Source organism: Camellia sinensis, chromosome 3 (genome assembly GCF_055761805.1).
Source record: "Camellia sinensis isolate YWXY chromosome 3, ASM5576180v1, whole genome shotgun sequence".
In the NCBI taxonomy this organism is placed as follows: Eukaryota; Viridiplantae; Streptophyta; class Magnoliopsida; order Ericales; family Theaceae; genus Camellia; species Camellia sinensis.
This window is the reverse complement of record NC_138963.1, coordinates 211,263,861-211,286,000: the sequence shown is the minus strand read 5'-3', so window position 1 is coordinate 211,286,000 and position 22,140 is coordinate 211,263,861. Positions and strand designations below refer to the sequence as shown.

The window sequence follows — 22,140 nt, the reverse complement described above, 5'->3', positions numbered from 1 at the left end:
TTCCCGTGCAAACCAGGAGGCCATCAGGGTTACGTTGCGGCATCTGGCCGAAGAAAGGGAATCACACAAGCTGCTTGGCTTTGAACCGAGCTATCGCTACACAGCACCGCACAAGAGCAGGGTGACCGACTTCCTACGTGCACCTTCTTGTCACGACCCAAACCCGGCCCCATGGGTTTAGCACCGTAACCGGCCAGTAATCCGAGATTACCGAAGGCCTGCAGAACAGTAATACAGTAAAACAGAGTACAGGGCCTGGCGGAAGCCAGTACAGTAAGTAAATAGTGTCCATTGAGTTGTGACAGTCTGTATGCAAAAAGGCTTTTCATGCATTCATACATAAACGGTACAGAACAGTAAGTACAATATTTACATCCATTCCAACTAGGGACTCAACCCTACAGAACAGTACAGAAAACATTCCGTCTGTACAAAACAGTACGGTCTATACAAAATTTACAGTCACACAGTACAGGGACCTAATCCCTGTATAACAGTACAGTAAACAGTCAGGCTATACAGAACAGTTAGACAGTACAGAAGACAGACGGGGAAAAACCAACAAAACACCCCCAAGCCATAGCATGGCAACTCGGAACCTCGCAGTGAGGCACAAAGGCTGGCTTGACAAAACTGGAGTAACCCTGACGCCTCTAGCTGCGGTCTGGTGCCTGTACACCTACATATATATATGAGCAGTGAGCTAAAGCCCAGTGAATAACATAAAGCGTAAAGAGGTTTAGAATGAATGTCCTTACAGTAATGAAAACAGTTCAATTCAATCAGTATTTCAGTCATTCAGTACAGTAAACAGTCATATGTGGTACATCCATTAGCATAACAGTAACAGTAGGTCTTGAAAGACCGAACAGTAATGATGGCCATCAGTCAGTAAACAGTAGTGGTTCCACGAGGGAACCGACAGAGATCTCTGTAACAGTAACAGTAACAGTAAACCGTAGGTACTAAGGATGCCACAGTACAGTTCAGAAATAAAGGACATACATTCATTCAGTAAATAATACCAGTTCAGTAAACAGTTCAGTAAACAGTTCAGTTCAGTATTCAAAAGATAATCAGTTGAACATATCTTTACACAATTGTTACTCACAGAGTTCTGGGCTACAGTATGCTAGAGCGTGTCTCCCCAGTTGCCAACCCTACACAGTTCACAGGTTGAACACACTAAGCTACACAGTTGGGAAATCTTATAACTTAATCCCTAATTTGCCTTGGTGTGTTCTACAACGATATCCTCATCAAGATGCCTTAAACTAGGCCTAAGAATGCCTAGGATGGAATGAGGATGCAAAAATACACTTAGAAAACATTTTGCAAACTTTGCTGAAAATAGGGGCTTCGCTCGAGCGAGACTTTCTACGCTCGAGCGTAAGTCCAAAATCAAAGGCTTCGCTCGAGCGAGGAATCCTTCGCTCGAGCGGTCTGCAAAACAGTAAAAGTACTGGATGCTGAAATTTTACGCGCGATCGTCGCTCGATGGTCGCTCGAGCGGAGCCCTGGACAAAGGTGCTCGCTCGAGCGGGGAATCCTTCGCTCGAGCGAGGAAGCCAAATCTGGAATTTCCAGATTTGCCTCCCAAGCTCAAACCAAGCATTCAACCACTCCAAACTAGACCTCTTGGGCTCAAATTCTGGAAAACACTACTAAATTCAATGTATAACAAGATTCAAAGCTCAATTCATGAATTCAAGCCCCAAAGGTGAGTCAATTAAAACCATATTCAAACCCATTTTCAAGAATAACATTCAAACATGTCATGTATGAGTTTTAAACCAAATTAAAGCTCCAAAGCTTGATCAAATGAGCTCATTTCTTTCCAAAACCAGATGAAAACATGGTCTATAACAACAATATGAGCATGCATGCACTAATGTCCATGTAATCAACCTCAAAATGCAACAATACTAACATGCATGCAAGAAATGAGCTTCAATCCACCATTAATGAACCAAATCATGACTTAGCTCTACAAATTAACATGAATCATGCAAGAATGAACTCAAGAACAGCAACAAGAAGATGGATGTCCTACCTTAGTCTTGTATTCAAGGTCTAGGAGCTCAAAGTAGCAATCACACTTCAATTCTCAAACAATTCCAAGCGATTCAAGATGAAAACCAACTCCTCAAGTCTCTCTCTCTCTAAGGTCGGTTGAGGCAAGAAGAGGAGAAGAAATGTTTGGTTTGATCACATACGTGGAGTGTAAAAGGCTCAAGTGTGTGTATATGAGATAGTGGCAAAATGGTAAATATGGCAAACTCTTTAATTGGCTTATTTTAATCTAATTTAATCATACCTAATCAGTTTTCAGATAAATATACCATAAAATCACATTAATTATGAGGGTCACGGAACATCAATCGGTTTCTAATTCGGCCGCCGATAAGGCCTTCAATTAGCAGTTTAAACATATAAACATGAACAGATAATCAGACAATCAAACAGATAGAATGCAATTAACTAACATATACTCAGTCAATTCAGTTTCAATTTTAGTCAGTCAGTTCAGTATTTCATTCAGTTCGATTATCAGTCAGTTATCAGTTCCGTTTAGCAGTAATCGGTGATTATCGGTAATCAATCAGTCCTTAATCAGTAAACAGTATGAGGGTTGTTACACTTCTCTAGAGCCAGATCGCAGCCTTCCACCGATCAAATTGGTGCCTTTGACAGCTGAACAAGAAATGGCCAAAATTCGGGCTATAAAGTCAATGATCACGGGGGAACCGAGCGACTCTCAGCCACCAGAGGCAGCGGGGTGAACTTCTTCCCCACCGGCTGCGTAGGAGAAAGGGACTGTGCTGGCCCTTGCTAGCGAACAAGTTGCAGGCCGGTCAAAGAAAAGGCCAAGAAGGAACCCCGCCGAACAACATTTGGCGGACGAGGAATCCACTGAGGGTGTTTCCGCCAACTTGGAGGGCTAGACTGAACAACCGAGCATCGAGCCATTGTCTCACTCCAGTGCCCACCTAGTTTGGTCGCCCGAGGTGACATACAAGGGCCGGGCAGTCTCTACGGCTGATTCAGTCTACGTGGATAAGGACTACTCGCTTGGTTTCAACATGACCAAGGGATTGCTCCTTCCTACCGACATGAAGAAGCATGACGAGTTGTCCGACTTGAAGGTCCTCCGTTTGGCCGCAAAGTCGATAATTTTGGTAAGTTGGATATCTCTCCCGTCATCAAGTTGTTACTCAGTTTTGCCGTCCTGACATTTTCGTTTTCTTTGCAGGCCACGCAAAAGAATTACTTGGCCCACGAGCGAAAGATCGTCGTGCGGAAAAGCCTGCAGGAAGCTATCGCCGACAATAAGACCAAGACAGCCGAGCTGTCGAAACTGAAGACCGCGCAAGAAGAAGCAGTGCTCGAGTGCGACAAGCTCTCCGAACGGTTGGCCCAGGCGGATGAGGAGAAGCAGAGAGCCCTGCAGGCGACCAAGGCTCGCTACATCGCTGAGCTGCGCAAACTGCACGATGCCAATAAAGCAGAGTTGGAGAAACAGGTCGAGGATGTAGAAGACCGTGGTTACGCTGAGGGTGAAAGAGCATACGAACGGCAAGTTCAAGGGACCAAGGACATCTTTTTCCAGTGTGGTTAGAAAGCTGCCGTGGAAAAACTTGGCCTTGGCCCGGATGCCGAGGTGTTTCAAAACCCTCATGCTGCCTTCATCTCGACCCATATGCAAGCTTATGCCAGCGCGGTGCAGAAGAGGCTCATCGAAGAGGCTAAATAGGCAGCTGAAGCAGAAGCCACCACTGTGCAGCCAGCTGAGCAAATTCCTCCTGAAGCTTCTGAAGGGCCAAAGATCAAGAGACCGAGCAGGAGGTTAACGCGGTGGTGGACGCTACAGCAGATGAGGCCGAGGAGGGACTAGCCGAGCAAACTATTGATGTAGATTTAGACCGATTCCCCCATTTTTTCCTCTTTTCTCTTTTTTTTTTGGAATGTAACCAGGCTTAGCCCCACTTTTGTAATCCCGCTTGCACAATCAATGGAAAGTTCTACTTTTTGCTCGCCTCGCATCTATTTTTGTGTGATTGTTATTTCCTCGGTTATAATGAGTAAATCTTCTTCGATTTGAAATGTTTGTCGAATACAAGTTCCAGCTCGGGCGAGTAAAATTAGCTAGACTACAAACTTGGGTGGTGTGGGCGAGCAAAATCAACTCGGCCCTTACACAAATTGGGGCAAAACGCTAACGTTTTCGTTCGGCGAGCAAAATTAGCTCGGCCCATAAGGAAGTTGGACAAAACTTTTATATTCAATTCGGGTAAGCAGAGCCAGCTCGGCCCTTCTGCAAGTTGGACAATATATCGATTTTTCACTTGGGCGAGTAGAGCTAGCTCGACGCTTTGCAAGTCGGGCAAAACGCTAACATTTCACTTGGGCGAGTAAGCTCAGCTCGCCCCTTTTGCAAGTTTGGCAAAACGTCAAAATTTTACACGGGCGAGCAAAGTCAGCTCGGCCTTATAAGTTGGACAAAATGCTAACATTTCATTTTGGGCGAGCAAAAATTAGCTTGGCCCTTGTGCAAGTTGGGAAAACACCAATTGTTTGTACGACTTGTCTCCACACCGGCAAGGAAAAGTCAGCTCGGCCCAGTGTAAGTTAGTCTTCTTGCCTCTGACATCCATAGTGGCCCAATACCCTTGTGATGTCATTGTGCAAAAACACATAATATAAGAGAAAAGGCTAAAGGTTAAAGGTTAAAACACATAATATAAGTATGGCTATCTCTCATTACATGCCGGTGATTTACATCAAATGCCAAAGGGCTAAAAGTTCAAAAGGCTAAGGAACAAAAACGATTACATTTCAAAAGTAAAATATCGTAAGATTAGCTGCATTCCATGGTCTGGGGATAGCTTTACCATCCATGTCTTTCAGATGGTATGCCCCCTTGCCTGCAAGGCCAGTTACCTTATATGGCCCTTCCCAATTTGTACCGAGTTTGCCTTCGCCAGGGATCACCGTGTTGCCCATTACCTTTCTCAAGACGCAGTCTCCGATCTTGAATAGCCTTGGGTGCACGGCCTTGTTTTATTTCCTGGAGAGTTCTTGCTGGTAGGTTACAATATGGATTAGCGCCCGTTCCCTCCTTTCTTCAGCTAGGTCAAGTTTCAAGGCCACTGCTTCATTGTTCAAGTTTGGCTGAAAACTTTCAGACCGGATGGTTGGCATGCCGATTTCCAGTGGGATGACAGCCTCCATGCTATAGGCCAAGGCGAATGGTGTTTCCCTGGTCGCACGTCTCGGCGTGGTGCGGTATGCCCAGAGCACGTTGGGGAGTTCTTCAACCCACTTCCCTTTGGCTTTCTCTAGCCACTTTTTCAGCCCGTCCAGGATGGTCTTGTTTGAGGCTTCTGCCTGACCATTTGACTGAGGGTAGGCCGGTGTTGAGTTGTAGAATTCGATCTTTAACTCCTTGCAAAATCCGCGAAAGAGTTTTCCATCGAACTGAGTGCCATTATCGGAGATGAGGGCCTTCGGTATACCGAAGTGAGTGATGACATTTTGCCAAATGAACTTCTTCACATCTTTTTCCTTTATGGTTGCCAATGGCTCGGCCTCAACCCACTTAGTGAAGTAGTCGGTAGAAGCGATGAAAAACTTGCGGTTGCTCGGGGCTATGGGGAGTGGTCCCATAATATCCAACCCCCAAAGCGCGAACGGCCAAGGACTTGTAAGAGGGAGCAACTCTCTGGCTGGCTGGTGGATTTGGTGAGCAAATTTTTGACATTTTTCACACCTGCGAACGTATTTCTGCGCGTCCGCCTGCATGTACGGTCACCAATAACCTTAGGAAATCGCTTGGTAAGCCAAAGACCTTCCCCTAATATGACTCCCGCAGATGCCTTCATGAATCTCATAGAGGAAAGCTTCCACCTTGTCGGGGTGGATGCACTTCAGGTACGGCCCAGTAAAAGACTTATTGTATAAGGCCCCAGATAGAGAGAGCCAAAATCGCTCTGATTTAGCCCGGATTTTGTTGGTTGCCTTCTTTTCTTCTGGTAGAATTTTATGTTTTAGGAAGGAGATGATGGGGTCCATCCAGGATGGTCCCAGGTCAACGCAGAGTACTTCGGACACTTTTGGTTCCTCAATGCTTGGCCGAGGTAGGAATTCTATCATCAAAGGATTGGGGAAAGTTGTTTGCATGGATGCAAGGCCGGCCAGTTCGTCAGCTGTGTTGTTTTCTTCGCGGTTGATTTGTTCCACTCTTATTGCGGTGAACTTTTTGATTTCTGCGCGTACCAGCACCTGATATTTGGCCATTCTTTCATCACTGGCTTCATACTCCCTAGAGACTTGATTGATCACCAGCTTGGAGTCGCTAAATACCATAAGGGCCGATGCTTTCATTCTTATGCACTTCTCAATCCGGCAATGAGGGCCTCATATTCCGTCTCATTGTTGGATGCCGGGAAGCCGAGCGTAACTGCTTGCACGATAACCAGCCCGTTCGGGGAAGTCAGCACGATACCCAGCCCGACGCCATGTCTGTTGGAGGCCCTGTCGACGAATAGCTTCCATATCTCACCGATAAACAACTTCCAGCAGTCGGAGGGGTTTTGGGAGCTCCTCAACTCTAAGGTACTGGTCGGTTCATTCTGGTCTCTTTTCATGTCGGCTTCTATTTGCCCTTCTTCCATTTGTGATTCGCCCCTTGTCCCAGTTGCCTGAACCATGGGCTGCACCAAATCCGCGCTAGCTAAATCAATCGGGCAAACAGGATGCATTCCAGGGGCAAATTCTGCCACAAAGTTGGCAAGAGCTTGAGCTTTGATTGCGGTACGCGGTTGGAACTTGATGTCGTATTGCCCCAATTCTACGGCCCATTTCAAAATTCTCCCGATAAAGTCTGCCTTTTCAAAGAGCACCTTAAGTAGAAACTCGGTTAGCACAACTATTGTGTGGGCATGAAAATAGTGCGCCAGTTTTTTTGGAGCCATCATCAGGGCCAGAGCCAATTTTTCTAGCGGCAGATATCATGATTCAGCCGGGAGCAAGGTCTTGCTTATGTAGAAGATGGGAAGGTGCTGGGTACCTTCAGCATAGACTAGGATGGCGCTCACCGCATGTTGAGAGACCGCCAAGTAGAGATACAGTTCTTCGTCTGGTCTCGGTGTCACTAGGATAGGTGTTGTGGAAAGGTATACTTTCAGATCCACCAGCTCACGGTCACATTCGTCATCCCAAAAGAACTTGGCCTTCAAAGTTTTGAAGAAGGGCCTGCAACGATCTGAAGACCGGCTTATAAATCTGTTCAGCGCGGCTGCCATCTCGGCAAGATGTTGCACGTCCTTCGTGGAGTTTGGGCGCTCCAGCTCTTGTATCGCCTTGATTTGGGAAGGGTCGGCTTCAATTCCCCGATTCATGACCAAAAAACCCAGAAACTTTCCGGCGCCAACTCTGAAGGCGCACTTAAAGGCATTCAAACGCAGCTTGTGATGTTTAAGTGTAGCAAACATCTCTGCTAGGTCACGCGAGGTGTTGAGACTTTTCCTTGCTCTTTACCATCATATTATCGATGTAAGCCTCCGTGGTGCGACCAAGAAGGAGAGCGAACATCTTGATTACCATCCTCTGAAAAGTTGCCCTGACGTTTTTCAGTCCGAACGGCATGACTTTGTAACAATACAAGCCTCTTGGAGTGGTGAATAAAGTGATTTCTCGGTCTGGTTCATACATGGCTATCTGGTGGTAGCCCCGATACGCATCCAGGAAACTAAACCTCTGGTGGCCAGCGGTTAAGTCTACCAGCTGGTCAATTCTTGGGAGGGGAAAGCTATCCTTTAGGCACGTACGGTTGACCGTCTTGTAATCAACGCACACCCACCATTTACCGTTTTTCTTCGGCACTACTACCGTGTTAGAGATCCACCTTGGGTACTGTACTTTTTCTATTGCATTCGCTTCTAGCAGGTTCTTGACCTCCTCCGCCACTATCTCGACATGGTGCAAGGCCGAGCGTCTTATCCTCTAGATGACCGGTCGTGCATTTGTGAAGATGTTCAACTGATAGCAAATGAAGCTAGGGTCGACGCCAGGTATATCGTAAGGCGTCCATGCAAAAGCTTCTATGTTGGAAACCAAGAAGTCGACATATTCGAGTCGCTCGGCGCTAGACAAGGATGATCCCAAAAGAAAGAACTTAGTTGGATCATTCTCATCGATACACACCTCCACCAAATCTTCGATCGATTTCTCCTTGGCCTTTCTTCCTACGTCTTCCAAGACTTCCTTTCCCACCGGGCCCTCTATCATTTGAACAAAGCCTTTGGCGGCTCGGCTGTCGTTCACCGCAACGAAGCACTGTTTTGCCATTACCTAGGCTCCCCAAACCTCTTCTACCTACTCCACTGTCCGTCGAACAGACTCTGGCGTGACGCCATCGACGACGGACAGTGGAGTTTCATCGTTGTGAGCCATGGAAACGGTCGAAAAAGCTTAAAGAGCAAGGTTTGTGTATCCAAGTTATTCCCACAGACGGCGCCAATTGTACGAGAGTGAAATATCCTTTACTTTTCGTACTCCTCGAACTCAAGCTTCACGTAACGACGCCTGACCTGGAAGCAGAGAAATGGTGAGCTGCCCGGCGGTGTGTTGCCGGATAGACCCTCAGACGATCAAGTCAGACCACTTGAAGAAGAAGAATAGAGCACTTTTTTGAGAGAGAGAGAATTGTTCAGATTGCGTGAATTGCTTACCTCCAACGTTCCCCACTTTTCCTTTTTCTAGGCTGGCCATGCAGCCTCAGGGATTGTGCGCGCACTACGTCTGCTGTCCTTCCCAAGACAGGTGACAGTGCTCTTCTCTCACTACCTTACGCGTGTAACGGCCAAAACCTCCAAACAGCATGTGTGGAACTGCCAAACAGTATTGACGGGTGCCAGGAGTGGATTTCCCATTCATCACACTATTGGTCTAGGTGGCACACTCAACCGAGATATTATGACCGACCTATCCCTTGGGAAAGGAACACCGCCATGACCGAGATGTCCGAACTATAAGAAGTTGGTCCATCTGAGCTGGCCGGTTGTCAAGGGTGCTAGCCTCCCGGTCCAGATTCACCCTGAGCTGTGCTCGGCTCGGTCCAGACGCACCCCTGCGGATCTAATCCGAATATCTAGCTGAGTCACAACTCTGTTGGGCACATGCACGCATTCACATTCCGATTAGCAATGTAGCTCGGCCAAACATAATATGCCGAGAGGCCGTTCTTTCTTAACTCGGTCGGAAGCGGTCCGGTCCTAGCAGCACCCGCCGTCATAACCCGCGACACCATAGCTCGGCGCAAATCCCGTTCTCATATATATATGCATGTATGTATATATGTATATATCATATATGGATCTCAGTTAAATCTTATGAACTTTGTTGAGTAAGGTTTGTTTTCCATCAAAAACTGTGCACTCTATCTACAGGTGGGAACTTTTTTCTCTCTATTGGATTTTTTTGGTTTTTTTTCTTCTAATGATGATTCTAATACTTTCAATGGTTTCACAGTTTCTAGATTGATGTTCTGTGAAGTGGGTTTGACATTAAGATATTGACACAATTTACTCCTCTAAAAATCTCATCACAAAGATCAAGGAATGATTGACAAAATTGTTTTACACCAAAACTTAATTACTACTCTTAGACTTTCGTGCAAGATCCAGGGTTCCTTTTTACTTGATGATAGTGGTGAATTTTAATAGAATGGATTAGAGTTTTGATGAAAGGAAGAAGATAAAGTGAAAATAATTGAATTTTAGAGAAGATAATGACACTTAATATCGGGGAGGCAGGTACACATTGGTTAAAACAGTGCTAAGCGGAATTCCAATTTATTTCATGTCTGTGTTTAAGATTCCAGTCAAGGTAGCAAAATTTATAGAGAAATTATTTAGGGATTTCCTTTGGGAAGGGAAAGATGAAGGACGGAAGGATCATTTGGTGAAGTGGGAAACGGTGTCCTTATGCAAGGAAAATGGGGGTTTGGCCATTGGTAATATAGTGGCTAGAAACACGGCTCTGCTGGGCAAGTGGTTATGGAGATTTTCCGCTGAGTGTGATTCATTATGGCATGCGGTTATTAAAAGTAAATATGGGATTCAGGTTAATGGTAGGGATTCTCAGGTGGTCTCGAGAGGTAGCGGGCGTGCTCCTTGGAAGTCCATTTCCCAGATTTATCCCGTTTGGTCCCAATTCATTTCTGTGAGGGTGGGTAATGGGGAAAAGGTCAATTTCTGGGAGGATGTTTGGGTGGGTTCCTCGTCTTTGGCGGAGATCTATCCACTATTGTACAGCGTTTCTCAGTCTCATTATGTTTCTGTTGTGTCTGTGGCGGGTTCTTTGGTGGCTCCTTTTTCTTGGAATTTTAATTTTCGCCGGAATCTTCATGATAGGGAAGTTCCGGAATTGGTATATCTTTTGTCAAGACTTGAAAATGTTTCTTTGGTTCCATTATTGAAGGATAAGTTGGTTTGGAATATCCATTCTTCGGGTTCTTTTACTTGTAAATCTTTTCTTGATAAAATTATTAATTCATTTCATGTACCTCAGTTTCTATTTCATAAAAAGATTTGGAAGGCATGTGCTCCTCTTAAGGTGAAAGTGTTCATGTGGATCTTGGTTCATGGGGGCACTTTGACAAATGATTCATTGCAAAGGAGGAGACCCTTGCGATATCTTAATCCTCAATGGTGCATTATGTGGTGTAAGAGTGGAGAGTCTCTGGATCATCTCTTTTTGCACTGCTCGGTGGCTAGGCAGTTGTGGCATATGGTGTTTGGTTTGGGTAATGTGGTGTGGGTGGCCCCAAAAGGATGTGCTCAAATGCTATTATTTGATTTTCGAACTTTTGGAAGGTCGAAGAGGGCTAAGGTGCTTTGGAGTGGAGTCATCTCTGCAATCTTTTGGGTCGTTTGGATGGAAAGAAATGCGCGTATTTTTGGAGGAGTTATCCGGGATATAGACTATTTATGGGATAGGGTGAGATATTTGGCGTCTTTTTGGGCCTCAGCGAGCTCGATATTCCGAGAGATTCCGCTTTTTTTGATTGCGACAAACTGGGTGTCAGTTTGTACTGTGTAATTTTAGTTTGTTTCATCTTTTTGTATTTTCTTTTGTTAAGTTTTGGTTTTTGTTTTCTATTTTCCTTGTAGAGGATGCCTTATCCTCTTTTTTCTTGGCCTTGTGCCTTAATAAATTTTTTTGTTTGTTGCTGATCAAAAAAAAAATAATGACACTTAATATGAAAAATATGTATAAGTTATTAGAGTGTATCATGAAAAAAAAAATATTTTAAGATTTAATATGAATTATCCTTATTAATAAATTTATATTAGAATATAATACTAATTAAAATTTTAATTAAACGTATTGAATTATTGTTTTGGTGCAAATAGAATCCTCCCCACACTTTAGTCTGGGCCTGGCTGTAGGGATGCAATCAGTTCGATACGGTTGGGTATTTAGGTAAAAAATTACACCGAACTGATAATGTCGATTTTATTATTTTAAACACCGATACAGACCGTTTCTCCCATCAAACCACACCAAACCAAACTGATTGAAACGGTTCGGTCAGTTTGGTTTGGTGCGGTTTAATCGGTTTAAAATTTTTCAAACTTGAGCCACTTTTAAATATAATCATTAATCTATATAAAAATATTAAATTAGTTATTTGTCTACCATTTCACACGTATCTAATCCGTCCATTTAATACATACTTTTTAATTCCTAAATTAACAAAAATCCAAAAAAAAAAAAAAAAATTTAAAAAATACTAAGGTTTCAAGAATAATGAGTTAGAGTTAAGATTATATATAATAAGAGTTTACAAACTTAGATTATAAAGATGATAAGGTTAATTAATTAAGGTTAATAATTTATTATACTTATTAATATCATTATAATTAGATTATATATATATATATATATATATATATATTATAAATACAATATATGTTGAAACGGTCTGTTTTGGTTTAGATCAGTGCATAAGGTGCTTAAACCGATATCGAACCGAAAACTGAAAAAAATCAAATTTTAAAACCGCACAGACCAATTCTTGTTAAAAAACAGACCAAATATAACCAGTTTGGTCCTGTTCAATGGATTTGGTCGATTTTTTTGATTTTTCTTACATCCCTACCTAGCTGCAAGTACTTTCCAGGGTTGGCTGGCCACCTACAACAAATGCACTCAACATTTGCGCACGCACAAGGCCCTTAACCATATTAATAAATTCATATTAGGATACATTAAGAATTAAAATTTATGAATTTAAATTGGACGTACTGAGACATATTTTGGATTCAAAGAAAATCCCCGACAAATTACAAGCCATTAATAGGCCCAAAACGTGCAAAAATGGGCCGTGCAATGAGCCCATTCTGTGGGCTAAACATGGCTACTTGACTACCCACACTTTGGTCTGGGCCTAGTGACAAGCACTTTCCCGGGCTAACTGCAAACAACACACTCTTGACATTTGCGCACGCACAGGCTCCAATTGTGGATCCAAAATATGGACCCACAAGTCCAAAATATTGATACTGTTTGGTGTAACTGTTAAAACAGATTATAGATTATAACTTAACAGATTATAGATTATGACTTTAATCAGAAGCTGTTAATCTATTTGGTATAATTGTTGGATTATAGATTTAAATTGCTAAATAGTGTCTGTTAAATAAGCCGTGAAGTAATTTTTTTAATTAATTTTTATTTTTTATTATTCACTATTTGTCTACATTTTTCATAAAAAATAATAATAATATTTTATAGTCCATTTAAATCTTTTTCTATTTTTAAAAAAATAAAAAATAAAAAAATCTAAGAATATAACCGTGAATTAACATGTCCACAACAGAAGCTGATAATCAAAAGCAAGAAGTGAGCAGCTTCTCAGAATCAATTTTTTTGAATTAAAATAAATTATTAGAATCAGAAGCTGTTTGAAATAAGTTTAACCAAACAGTCCAAAATAACTTTTTAAAAGCCAGAAGCCATAAGCTGACTCAAAAAAACCTCACCAAACACCCCCATTGCAAATGAATCTAGGCCTTGCCAAGTTTGGCCCAGTTTGACCTGCATGCCCACAGAATGGGCCTTATATAAGATTTCTGGGCTGGTCATTTCAGATTGACCTATCCCACTGGCCTGACGGCCAACCCTATGATCTTCTGTGGAAGTGATGAAATTAGCATAATCACATCAAACACTTCTGATAGCATATTTACATGCATGCATAGTCAATGAATAGTTCCATGGTGGGCCTCACAAGGCCCAACAGCATCTCCAGACTTAGTGGTCTTGATAGAAGCCCATCCCTTCTAAAAAAAACCTAGAGTCTCGCGTGCAGCAACATGTGGTTCATACAAGTCACAAAACTAGCTAATTGGAAGCAGTCGAGAGCACAATAAAAAACAGATTTTAGGCCTAATCACTAAAATCAATAATTTTGTCATCACCAATAGAAAAACAAATGATATTTTCTACTTTTACAATCCTACAAGGTTGTACCTCCACCCTCTGACATAAGAGATGCAGCGGCAGCAGCAGCAGTAGGAACAACCCCAGTTGAAACACCCGGTTTTGACAAATGGAGCAGCCTGAGAAATGTTAACAGCTAGGTTTATTAGTCACTATAAATTATGTTTCAGAGGTTTAGTACTTATTTTTACACAATTCCAGAAACAGAAGGACTCAATTGTATGGATGTGCAAAATAAAAGTTCAGAGGGGGCAGAGAACTCTTTCAAATCTTTAAACAGCCACCCTACAATATGAGATAAAATGCCAAAAATCGATTCTCCTAAACTAATTGTGTCAATTGGCCTTGTGAAGGATAGCAATGCAATTTGATGATCTCTATTCACTATCAATTCTGCGGCTGATAGATCTCACCTTTCCCAAAACTAAAGTTGCATTGAAATATTGGCCACCCAACAAAACCTTTTCAACATTCATATTACCATATGGTCCACAGCACTTCATGTGCAATGCGTACATCAACAGTGGCAATCCGTTGAATTTACATGTAGCAAGATTCAGTTATGCATGCAGGAATTTTATATGCAACTTTAATGCAAAACAAAAATTAGAGAGCAAAATAAAAATTAAATAAAGTCCTTACGGCGCAAGATATTCACAAAAGGATGACACAGAAGCAGCAACTTCAGTGTAGTTTTCAGATGATGCAGGAGCTGTTACTTCAACCAGCTGAATTCCTGGTGTCACGGGCATTGCCTCATCGGTTCCATGCATTTTTAGCATCTTATTAATTGAAGAGACGGTAACAGTTATCTGAGCACCTCTTTGGAAATGAAAGGCAAATCCTACTCTTAACTGTTCATAATCTAACTTGTAGCCCAGTGCATAAAATAAGCGAAGCACATTCTTGCTTACTTTACTTTCCACCATGGTCCTAACTAGCACTGAAATTTGTTCAGCACCGGCACCTCTCATTGCACCCCCAACATGTCGAACAGTCCTACATGTTAAAATTTCCTTGAGTACAACCACATACACCCAAAAGTAATGCCATTGACAAGAGAAGCCCCATATTTACCAAGTAGGTTCAGGCTGCTCAAGATCACATAAGAGCCGAACCTCTGAAGCTACAACCCCTGAGAAAAGAGCATCAACCTCATTTTTATCTACACAACCATCAAATAAACAAATAAATAATTGTTTTGCTATTTTTACTATATGCGCACTGGTGGTTGGCAATATCCTCAGAAGGCCAGGAAATGCTGACAAGATTTGGAATAGATGGTGCTCATACTACGTACATGATTCTGCATGTGACCTTTATCTATTCAAAATCTAATGTCACATGCATATGCTATAAAGATTGTCAGACTAGGGAGAAACCTCAAACAAATCAATGTAGCCATCAACAAACTAATTAGGTGATCAAGGGGGGCACAACGGAAGTCACCTTGCCCAAGATATACATATATCTAAACAAGTGAGCGAATATGGTTCATCCTTGGTCCACAGTCCAACATTTTGCGGGGAAAAATACTTACCAAGATTTGGGGCACTTTTAAGACACAATTCATGGATCCGTAAACGTTCTTTATGAACACCACAAAGACCTTGAAGAAGAATCTCAAGGGCCTCAACATGCTACAAGAAAAAAACAGCTAATGTTAAAACAACACCCCACCACCCTCCTCCCTTAAACGTTCTCTGTTTCCCAAAAGGCTTCACTAATGAGTAATAAGGAAAAGAACAGTTGATATAGGCAAAACATTTAAAATTAGAAGTCATCAAAAGCAATTGTGCATATAAAAGAAGGTCCACCTGGGAATGGGATGGATAAGCCAGGACAAAATAGGTATTTTGAAATGACTTGATACTTACAACTAATTTTAACATAGTGCAAGGTTTTTGGGGCAAATATATTGAGATGTAAACTAACATTTAAAAATAAATTTTTGTTTTGTTTTTTTTTTGTGTGGCTAAAATTCCAAATGAATAGTCAGTCTACTACTAGTTGTACCGAAATTATCACTAGTGCTATAAGTTTTTCCAAAAACAAAAGCTGCTTAAGATCGATAAATTAAAATCTCCAATTGAAAGAAAACTATGTCCCCTTAACAATCTGACTCACAGTTGACTTTTAAAAACTTCTGCAGTGCCCATGAAGGTGTGTATAAGGACCTCACGTGCAAGAACTTTTGCAGTGGAATATTACACCAAAAAGAGAACATCATGTGCAAACCTAAGTTTTGAATTACATTTGCAAATTCCTAAATGCAAAGTTCAAATAGAATATATCGATTATATATGTAACTTAATTATTTATTAATGAGATTCAGACAGATGCAGATATTGAACTTGATACATTAAATTGCTGATTAACTTCTATCTACTACTTTAGCTTCTTATTAGGTAAACTGCTCCTGGCTACAACTTAGGAGGCATCATGTTTATTTTCAATGCCACTCCCCCAAACCCCCCTTCCCCTCTCTTCCAATGCCGATGGATAACTTATATACTCCCAGATACAAGGTGTGCATACAACCACCATAAAGTTGTTGAGTGGTCAATCACTTCCAACAAACTGTAGAACTTAACAACAGTTGACCCTATGATGTAGGATTGAAACATTGTTGTTTCTCCAAAAAGTTGAAAAACTATGCAACTATTCTATGCTGCTATACTTCTACTAGTTAATATACATGCCTTAAAATTGTGATATAGATCATCATTGTTTATTTATTTGATTTGATTTTGTGTTTTATTTTTATTTTTTTGATAAGTAAGATATACATGCCAATGTTCCAATTAGTAGGTAGGAGTTGAATCCACACCTCCTTCAGGGTATACAAAGCATTTGAGGTTCACTTCATATAAGTAACTGGGGACGCTTTCGGTAGTTACTTAAAAACATAAAAACCCTATGAAAAACATGGTACAGTCATTCCCAGACAGCAAGTTTAGCATCTGAAAATATTTCCCCATCACGCAAGTCATGTTGCTTCTTTATAAGAATAGAACAAACCTATAAAATTAGAAATAATAATTTTTAAAAAAATGTTTATGGAAGAAACTATATGTTTTTGGAATTTTTATTCAAATTTTACAGATCTCTTCAAGGAAAAAAAATATATCATTAACCATCATCACTAGTTGAAGAAAACCACTCCTCAATCAATAATGCCTAACATATTCTATTGACGAAATCTAAACCCTTATCATATCACATTCCAAAAGTATACAGTGTGCCATTTTCAAGTGCACGTTTCAGTCCCGTTCCTCATACCAGAACAATCTGCATACCAGGTAATGTAAGCCTCTTATTTATATTCATATCATGATACACCTAGGCAGCTAGCATCAGTGAATTTTTGTAGTATCTTTTGAGGCAAGGTAAATGCAGATCTTGGGTAACTAATAGAGAGATGTTATAATTTTTCTGCAAAACTCTATAGAACTCTTCTGACCAAGTTTTTGACGCCTGCACTATTATGAGATAAAGTACTGTTCGATATAATAGAATTGCCAAATCATCATATACCACATGGATCATATCTTGTATTAAAAAGAGAAGAATAACTAACAACAACTTAGCACTTTTGAGGTTTACCGGTGTCTCTATAATTCCCTGAACCACACACTCCATCGATAGTTTATTTTAATTCGTCTCCAATATTCTTCTATACCTGGATTAATCAACCAAATAGAGAGACCAAAAAAAAAAAATGAACCAAGTTTATTGTGACAAAAGTGAGAATTCAAAATTCAAAGATAGAAATCAATGAGACGAAATATGAAAGGACAGTATGAATCAGTATGAATGTTCATCATTAAGAAAATACATACATATTTAATAACTTATGTGTGTATATAATAGTATTATAGTCTATAGATTCTAACACATAGAATATTGGAAAATAAAATTAATGACAATTGAATACAAAGCCAGCCAGAGGGTGCTTTAGTAGTACCCATATTAAATTCAATATATATTAGATATACAGTAACAGTACCCAAGGAAAATGAGTTGAATTGAAACACTTTTTGGAGTCCTAATCAATTCAATTGACCCAACTAAGAGGTCAAAGCTTCTTCTTAGAGAAAGCGAGGGTGAGGAATTTAATTCTCAGTGGAGAGCATTGATTAGGTGAAAAAGAGCCAGAGGACGGATTTGGAAGCAAAAGGCGATTGGTTACTCTTTGATCCAGGACCAGCGTTTAGTTTGGGTGCAAAGCCAAGAATGACATATACTTCTTTCTCACCATGTGGCAAGATCTGATTATCTGCCTACCAAATCATATCCCTTTTCAAAACCTGGTTGGTAGGCCAGTTAGATGAACCATGTTACTTGAGATATGTACGAATACTAATATAATTCCTCCAAATCTTTCAAGAAATTAATCTACAATTCTACAGCTCAATCATCAGTACCAGAGTCCATAAATTTTAAAGTGACATTGTAGATCAAGTAGTTCTCAAATGGTCTCTTAAATTGTGGTTGGGAACCTAGATTTGGATTTGAGATGGGATTTTAAATTCTTGGAGTTTAAATGCCTAGACTGCAAATCAATGGGGTTAATAATCATCTGTTTGTACCAAAAAATATATAAATGCAATGTTTAGATATCAAAGATTTTACAGCCTACTTAACAAACCACTATTATATACATCTTCTATTTGAATAAATAATGAGTTGCATATAAAACAACACAGACGGTTCTATTTCACAAAATTTAAATAAAAAATAAAAAATTAAAACTCACCGGCATTGTTTATGCAAATTACACAATGTACAGTACATCCAAAAAAAACTTGAGCTAATGAAAAACCAAATATTAAACTCAAATTGATGTTTTGAATTTCTTTTCGATAAAAGAGGAATTTTAGGTTGTAATCAAATAAACAATGAATATGGAACCTGAAAGGAAACAGAGTAATGAAATACCTAGAGATGTTATGCAAAAAGAGCGAGCGAGAGAGATCTTCATTCAAAATTTGTGCACAAATCAACAATATGGAAAAGTAAAACTGGATGAGTGAAATGTTATTTACCTCAGCGAGTTACGCAGATGAACAATCAGTCGTCAAACACTCCAAAAATCGATAGAATTGGAGAGCTTGGCTAGGTTTTTTTATTTTTTTTGGGGGGGGGGGGGGGGGGGGGGGGGGGGGGAGGAGGGATCGAGAATCTGAGGAGCTTGTACCGGGAAAACTGAAAGGAACACCTAAAATCTACAAGGGACGTGAATGTTATATCTAATCCGGGTCTTGGGTATAAAAGGGAAAATGTTTGAAACATTAAAAAAAAATATTGCATGTTTTTCAATTTAGATTTTTAGATTTTAATTGTAATAATTAAAATTTTGATATTATTTTTGTATCATAATTTAATCTCTTCATCTATCTCCGTCTCATTCAGCTAACAAAAGCTTGAGTAAATTTTTACGGTTCAAACCCCACCTATTCAAATTCTCAGATCTCTTTCATCGTAATTCTGTTTCACTTCATTTTCATGTCGTTAAATTTATCTCATAATCTAATTTTCATTCCACCCCTCATATACCTTATTTTATCTCTTTTTGCTTAATTTTTATTCCACTCCTCATATGTTTTATTCTATTTCTTTTTATGTCATCGAAATTCTAAAAGTCGATTAAAAATAATATTTTAATTACACATTTAATAATAATAATATAATAGAGCATGCGTTAACTTTTAATTTATTACATATTTAATAATAATAAATCTAACTCTTATATTACATTATTGTAAATATAAATATAAGTATGTGAGCCCCTAATCTTACTCGTATGAAAAACCGAGGGTCCATTGCCCATATCCGTATGTTTTTTCGCTGTTGATAGGCTTGAGCATCAAAGCATGGTTGGGTTTAGGAGTAAATTATCACCAAATCATCACTTACTAATATAATAAATTTTGGAATTAAAACAAATAGTAATAATAAAACGCAGGTTGAAATCACAATTCTTAAAAACCATTGCTCACAATCTGCTCAAATATCAAATAATATTATTATTTTAATAAAATTTAGTTAAATTTTTTTCATTGGACTCTTATTTATAAAAATAATAATTTAATTTATTTTGTTTCATAATCCCCTTAAAAAGAGACACATAATTGAGCAAAAACAGAGTAAGTTTTTTTCTTGGACAATATTATCCACATATATATATATATATATATCTCACAAAACTTTTTGGCGAGGAACACTTTTATTTTATTTTATACAAGTTTAAAAATGTTATATATGTGTATTTTTAATTGGTTCATCTAGTATGTATTCTATTTTTTATAATAGTAAAATGCTACTGTAAACCAGAAAATATTATTATTTACATCAATTTTGACGATATTTTTTATATTTTTTAGAATTTTATAATTAATATGAATCTTATTTGATAAATCTTAATAAGAGGATTTTAAAAATATTAATTTTATTAAAAATTGATATTTAAAAAAAAATTATATTATTTTAAAATTTAAAATATTAAATTACTCACTAAATATATTTTTGTAATAGTAATATGTGTTGAATTTTTTAATTTTTTTTATACTTATCATTAATATATTAAAATTTTATTACGATGGAATTTTAACTAAATTTCCTATTATTTTATAAACAACAATAATTTAGATAATTTAAATCCCCAAGCTTCTGATGGTGTTGCTGCCAAAAGTGGTGCTTCAATACGAAGCGATCTTTATCTCATCGCTCCACTCCGTTTTTCTTTTTCAACATTTGCCAATTGACTCCATTTTCACCCTTGATGTGCTGTCAAGCACTTTGGTCGAGCACTTGGTGAGCGAAATTGATTCTGACGTTATTCAAGAAAATTGAGATTTCTCATACCACAGCAAAACTGAAAACAAGAATACAACTTATTTATCAAATGGGTTGACAGACGCTATAAGAAATCGTACTTTTATCGACTAAAAATTTAATCGGTAAAAGTTTATTTTTAGTTAGTAAAAATTATTCGTGATCAATTTTTTTGATCCTCATTTTGGTCATCAATTGAGGGTCAATAAAAGTAATTAGCCGCCAAAACTTTTGTTAGTCGGGAAAAAGTTGAATTTATCGACTAAATTTTTGGTCACTAAATATATTATTATTGCGACTAATCCACTTAGTCGCTAAAACACTTTAGTCGCGAAAAGTGACATATTTTCGACCAAATATGTTAGTCGCCAATTGTCACATTCCACAACCAAACATGTTAGTCGTCAAAAGTCACATTCCACGACCAAACATTTTAGTCGCCAAAAGTAATGTTTGTGCGACTACAAGTTTAGTCGGCAATGGACCTATTTGCGACCAAACTCTTTGGTTGTCAAAAGTTTACCGACTAATTATTTAGTCGCCAAATGTATCATTTTACCTACCAACATTTTGGTCGGCAAAATCACAATTTAGTCGTCAATATCTAACAAAATAAACCTGTAATTGAAGACAAATATTCCGTCCAATCTATTCAATATAATCTGTAATTAAAAAGAATTATTCATACTAACAAAGTATCTCAATCATGAACATTCAATGAAATACATAAATCATCAAATCCTGAACCTGCTTAATAAAACTCAGCAACTATTATAAGTTTCCATCTACAAATAATTCCAAAGTACATGTGGCCAAGGTGGCACTAAAGTGCTAGCCAAAGTGTCACGTGTCCTTGACTTGATGCCGAGATAATCTCGGTTAGGCCGAGGTTATCTGCGGAGAAACCGGAATTCGAGATGAGCGGATAAGTTACAAGAGTCCTAGAATGAAGGAGGACTTCAGTCTGGATAAGGATAAAGCTCGTAAGGAGTTTATCTTTATCTATTTGGGAGTCCTGGATAGGCATTGAGCCAGAGTCCATTGAAGCAAGGCTTCTACAAGGATCAGATCAGTGTTGGCTATAAAAGTAAGGCACCATCGTAGGTCTAAGGTATGCTTTTTGTATTCTGAATAGTGAGTAAAACACTTTTGCTATCTTTGAGAGATAACTGACTTGATCGTTGGAGTGCCCCTGGGTGGACGAACCACCGCCGGAGTCTTTTTCTTTTTGTTACAGGTCGTTCGGGCGTAATCCATTCTGCCAGTGTTCTCCAGCTGAGTACCCGTTTGGCAGTGTGGTCAGAAAACAGCACACACAATTTGGCGCCGTTTGTGGGAAAGAAAGGAGAATAGATGGACAACAATAGACAGAAAGAAAAGGTTGGGGACGACATCCCTACTGGGAGTGGTAAGAACATTGACCTTAGTGTGGAAGAGGATAACTGCAACGAAGAAACTTGGGATCAGAATCCCGGAAAGAAAGACGTCGGCAAAGAGGGTGACGTGCGAAAGAAGTCCGACCGAGGTGGGTACTATAACGAGGACGATCTCCAGGTATGGAGAGATAGATGCCTGTGGAGGGACGACGAGATGAAGAGAATGGCGAACAAATTGGCGGGCCTACAATCGGTCGTCAACTTTATGATGCAGAACAACGTCATGCAACCACCATTTTCATTACAAGATACGCTGATTCCAGCGGCCAAAAAAGATGCCCAGACAGGACGGCAGAGGACAATTCCTACAGTTCCTTGGCACGATAGGACCAAGGAGCATTCTCACTGACCTTCAAGG

General features: G+C 39.6%; 1 protein-coding gene across 3 annotated transcripts; it reads right to left on the bottom strand.

Annotated features, from left to right (window-relative positions):
• Positions 1 to 357: 357 nt before the first annotated feature.
• On the bottom strand, positions 358 to 18,777 carry LOC114308707 (mediator of RNA polymerase II transcription subunit). 3 transcript variants are annotated; one of them, XM_082922132.1, is made up of 8 exons: positions 18,558 to 18,777; positions 17,116 to 17,191; positions 15,050 to 15,149; positions 14,587 to 14,674; positions 14,152 to 14,508; positions 13,540 to 13,628; positions 1,112 to 1,160; positions 358 to 679 (listed from the first exon to the last, which is right to left on the bottom strand). In XM_082922132.1, exons 2-7 carry the CDS (start codon positions 17,149 to 17,151, stop codon positions 1,123 to 1,125), a joined length of 708 nt encoding a protein of 235 aa, XP_082778258.1. In that variant the 5' UTR covers positions 17,152 to 17,191; positions 18,558 to 18,777; the 3' UTR covers positions 358 to 679; positions 1,112 to 1,122. The 3 variants fall into 3 exon arrangements, with proteins under 3 accessions (XP_082778258.1, XP_082778260.1, XP_082778259.1); XM_082922134.1 differs by having other exon boundaries at positions 14,587 to 14,644; XM_082922133.1 differs by lacking the exon at positions 1,112 to 1,160.
• Between the last annotated feature and the right edge of the window lie 3,363 nt (positions 18,778 to 22,140).

Bases quoted from the DNA above. Each gene is read 5' to 3' on its own strand.
- LOC114308707 (XM_082922132.1), bottom strand. From the start codon at position 17,151: ATGGAGTGTGTGGTTCAGGGAATTATAGAGACACCG. The intron at 15,150-17,115 runs GTAAACCTCAAA...TTTTTCTTGTAG, and splicing joins AGGGAATTATAGAGACACCG to CATGTTGAGGCCCTTGAGAT. The intron at 13,629-14,151 runs GTAAGGACTTTA...AACATTTCTCAG, and splicing joins TTTTGTGAATATCTTGCGCC to GCTGCTCCATTTGTCAAAAC.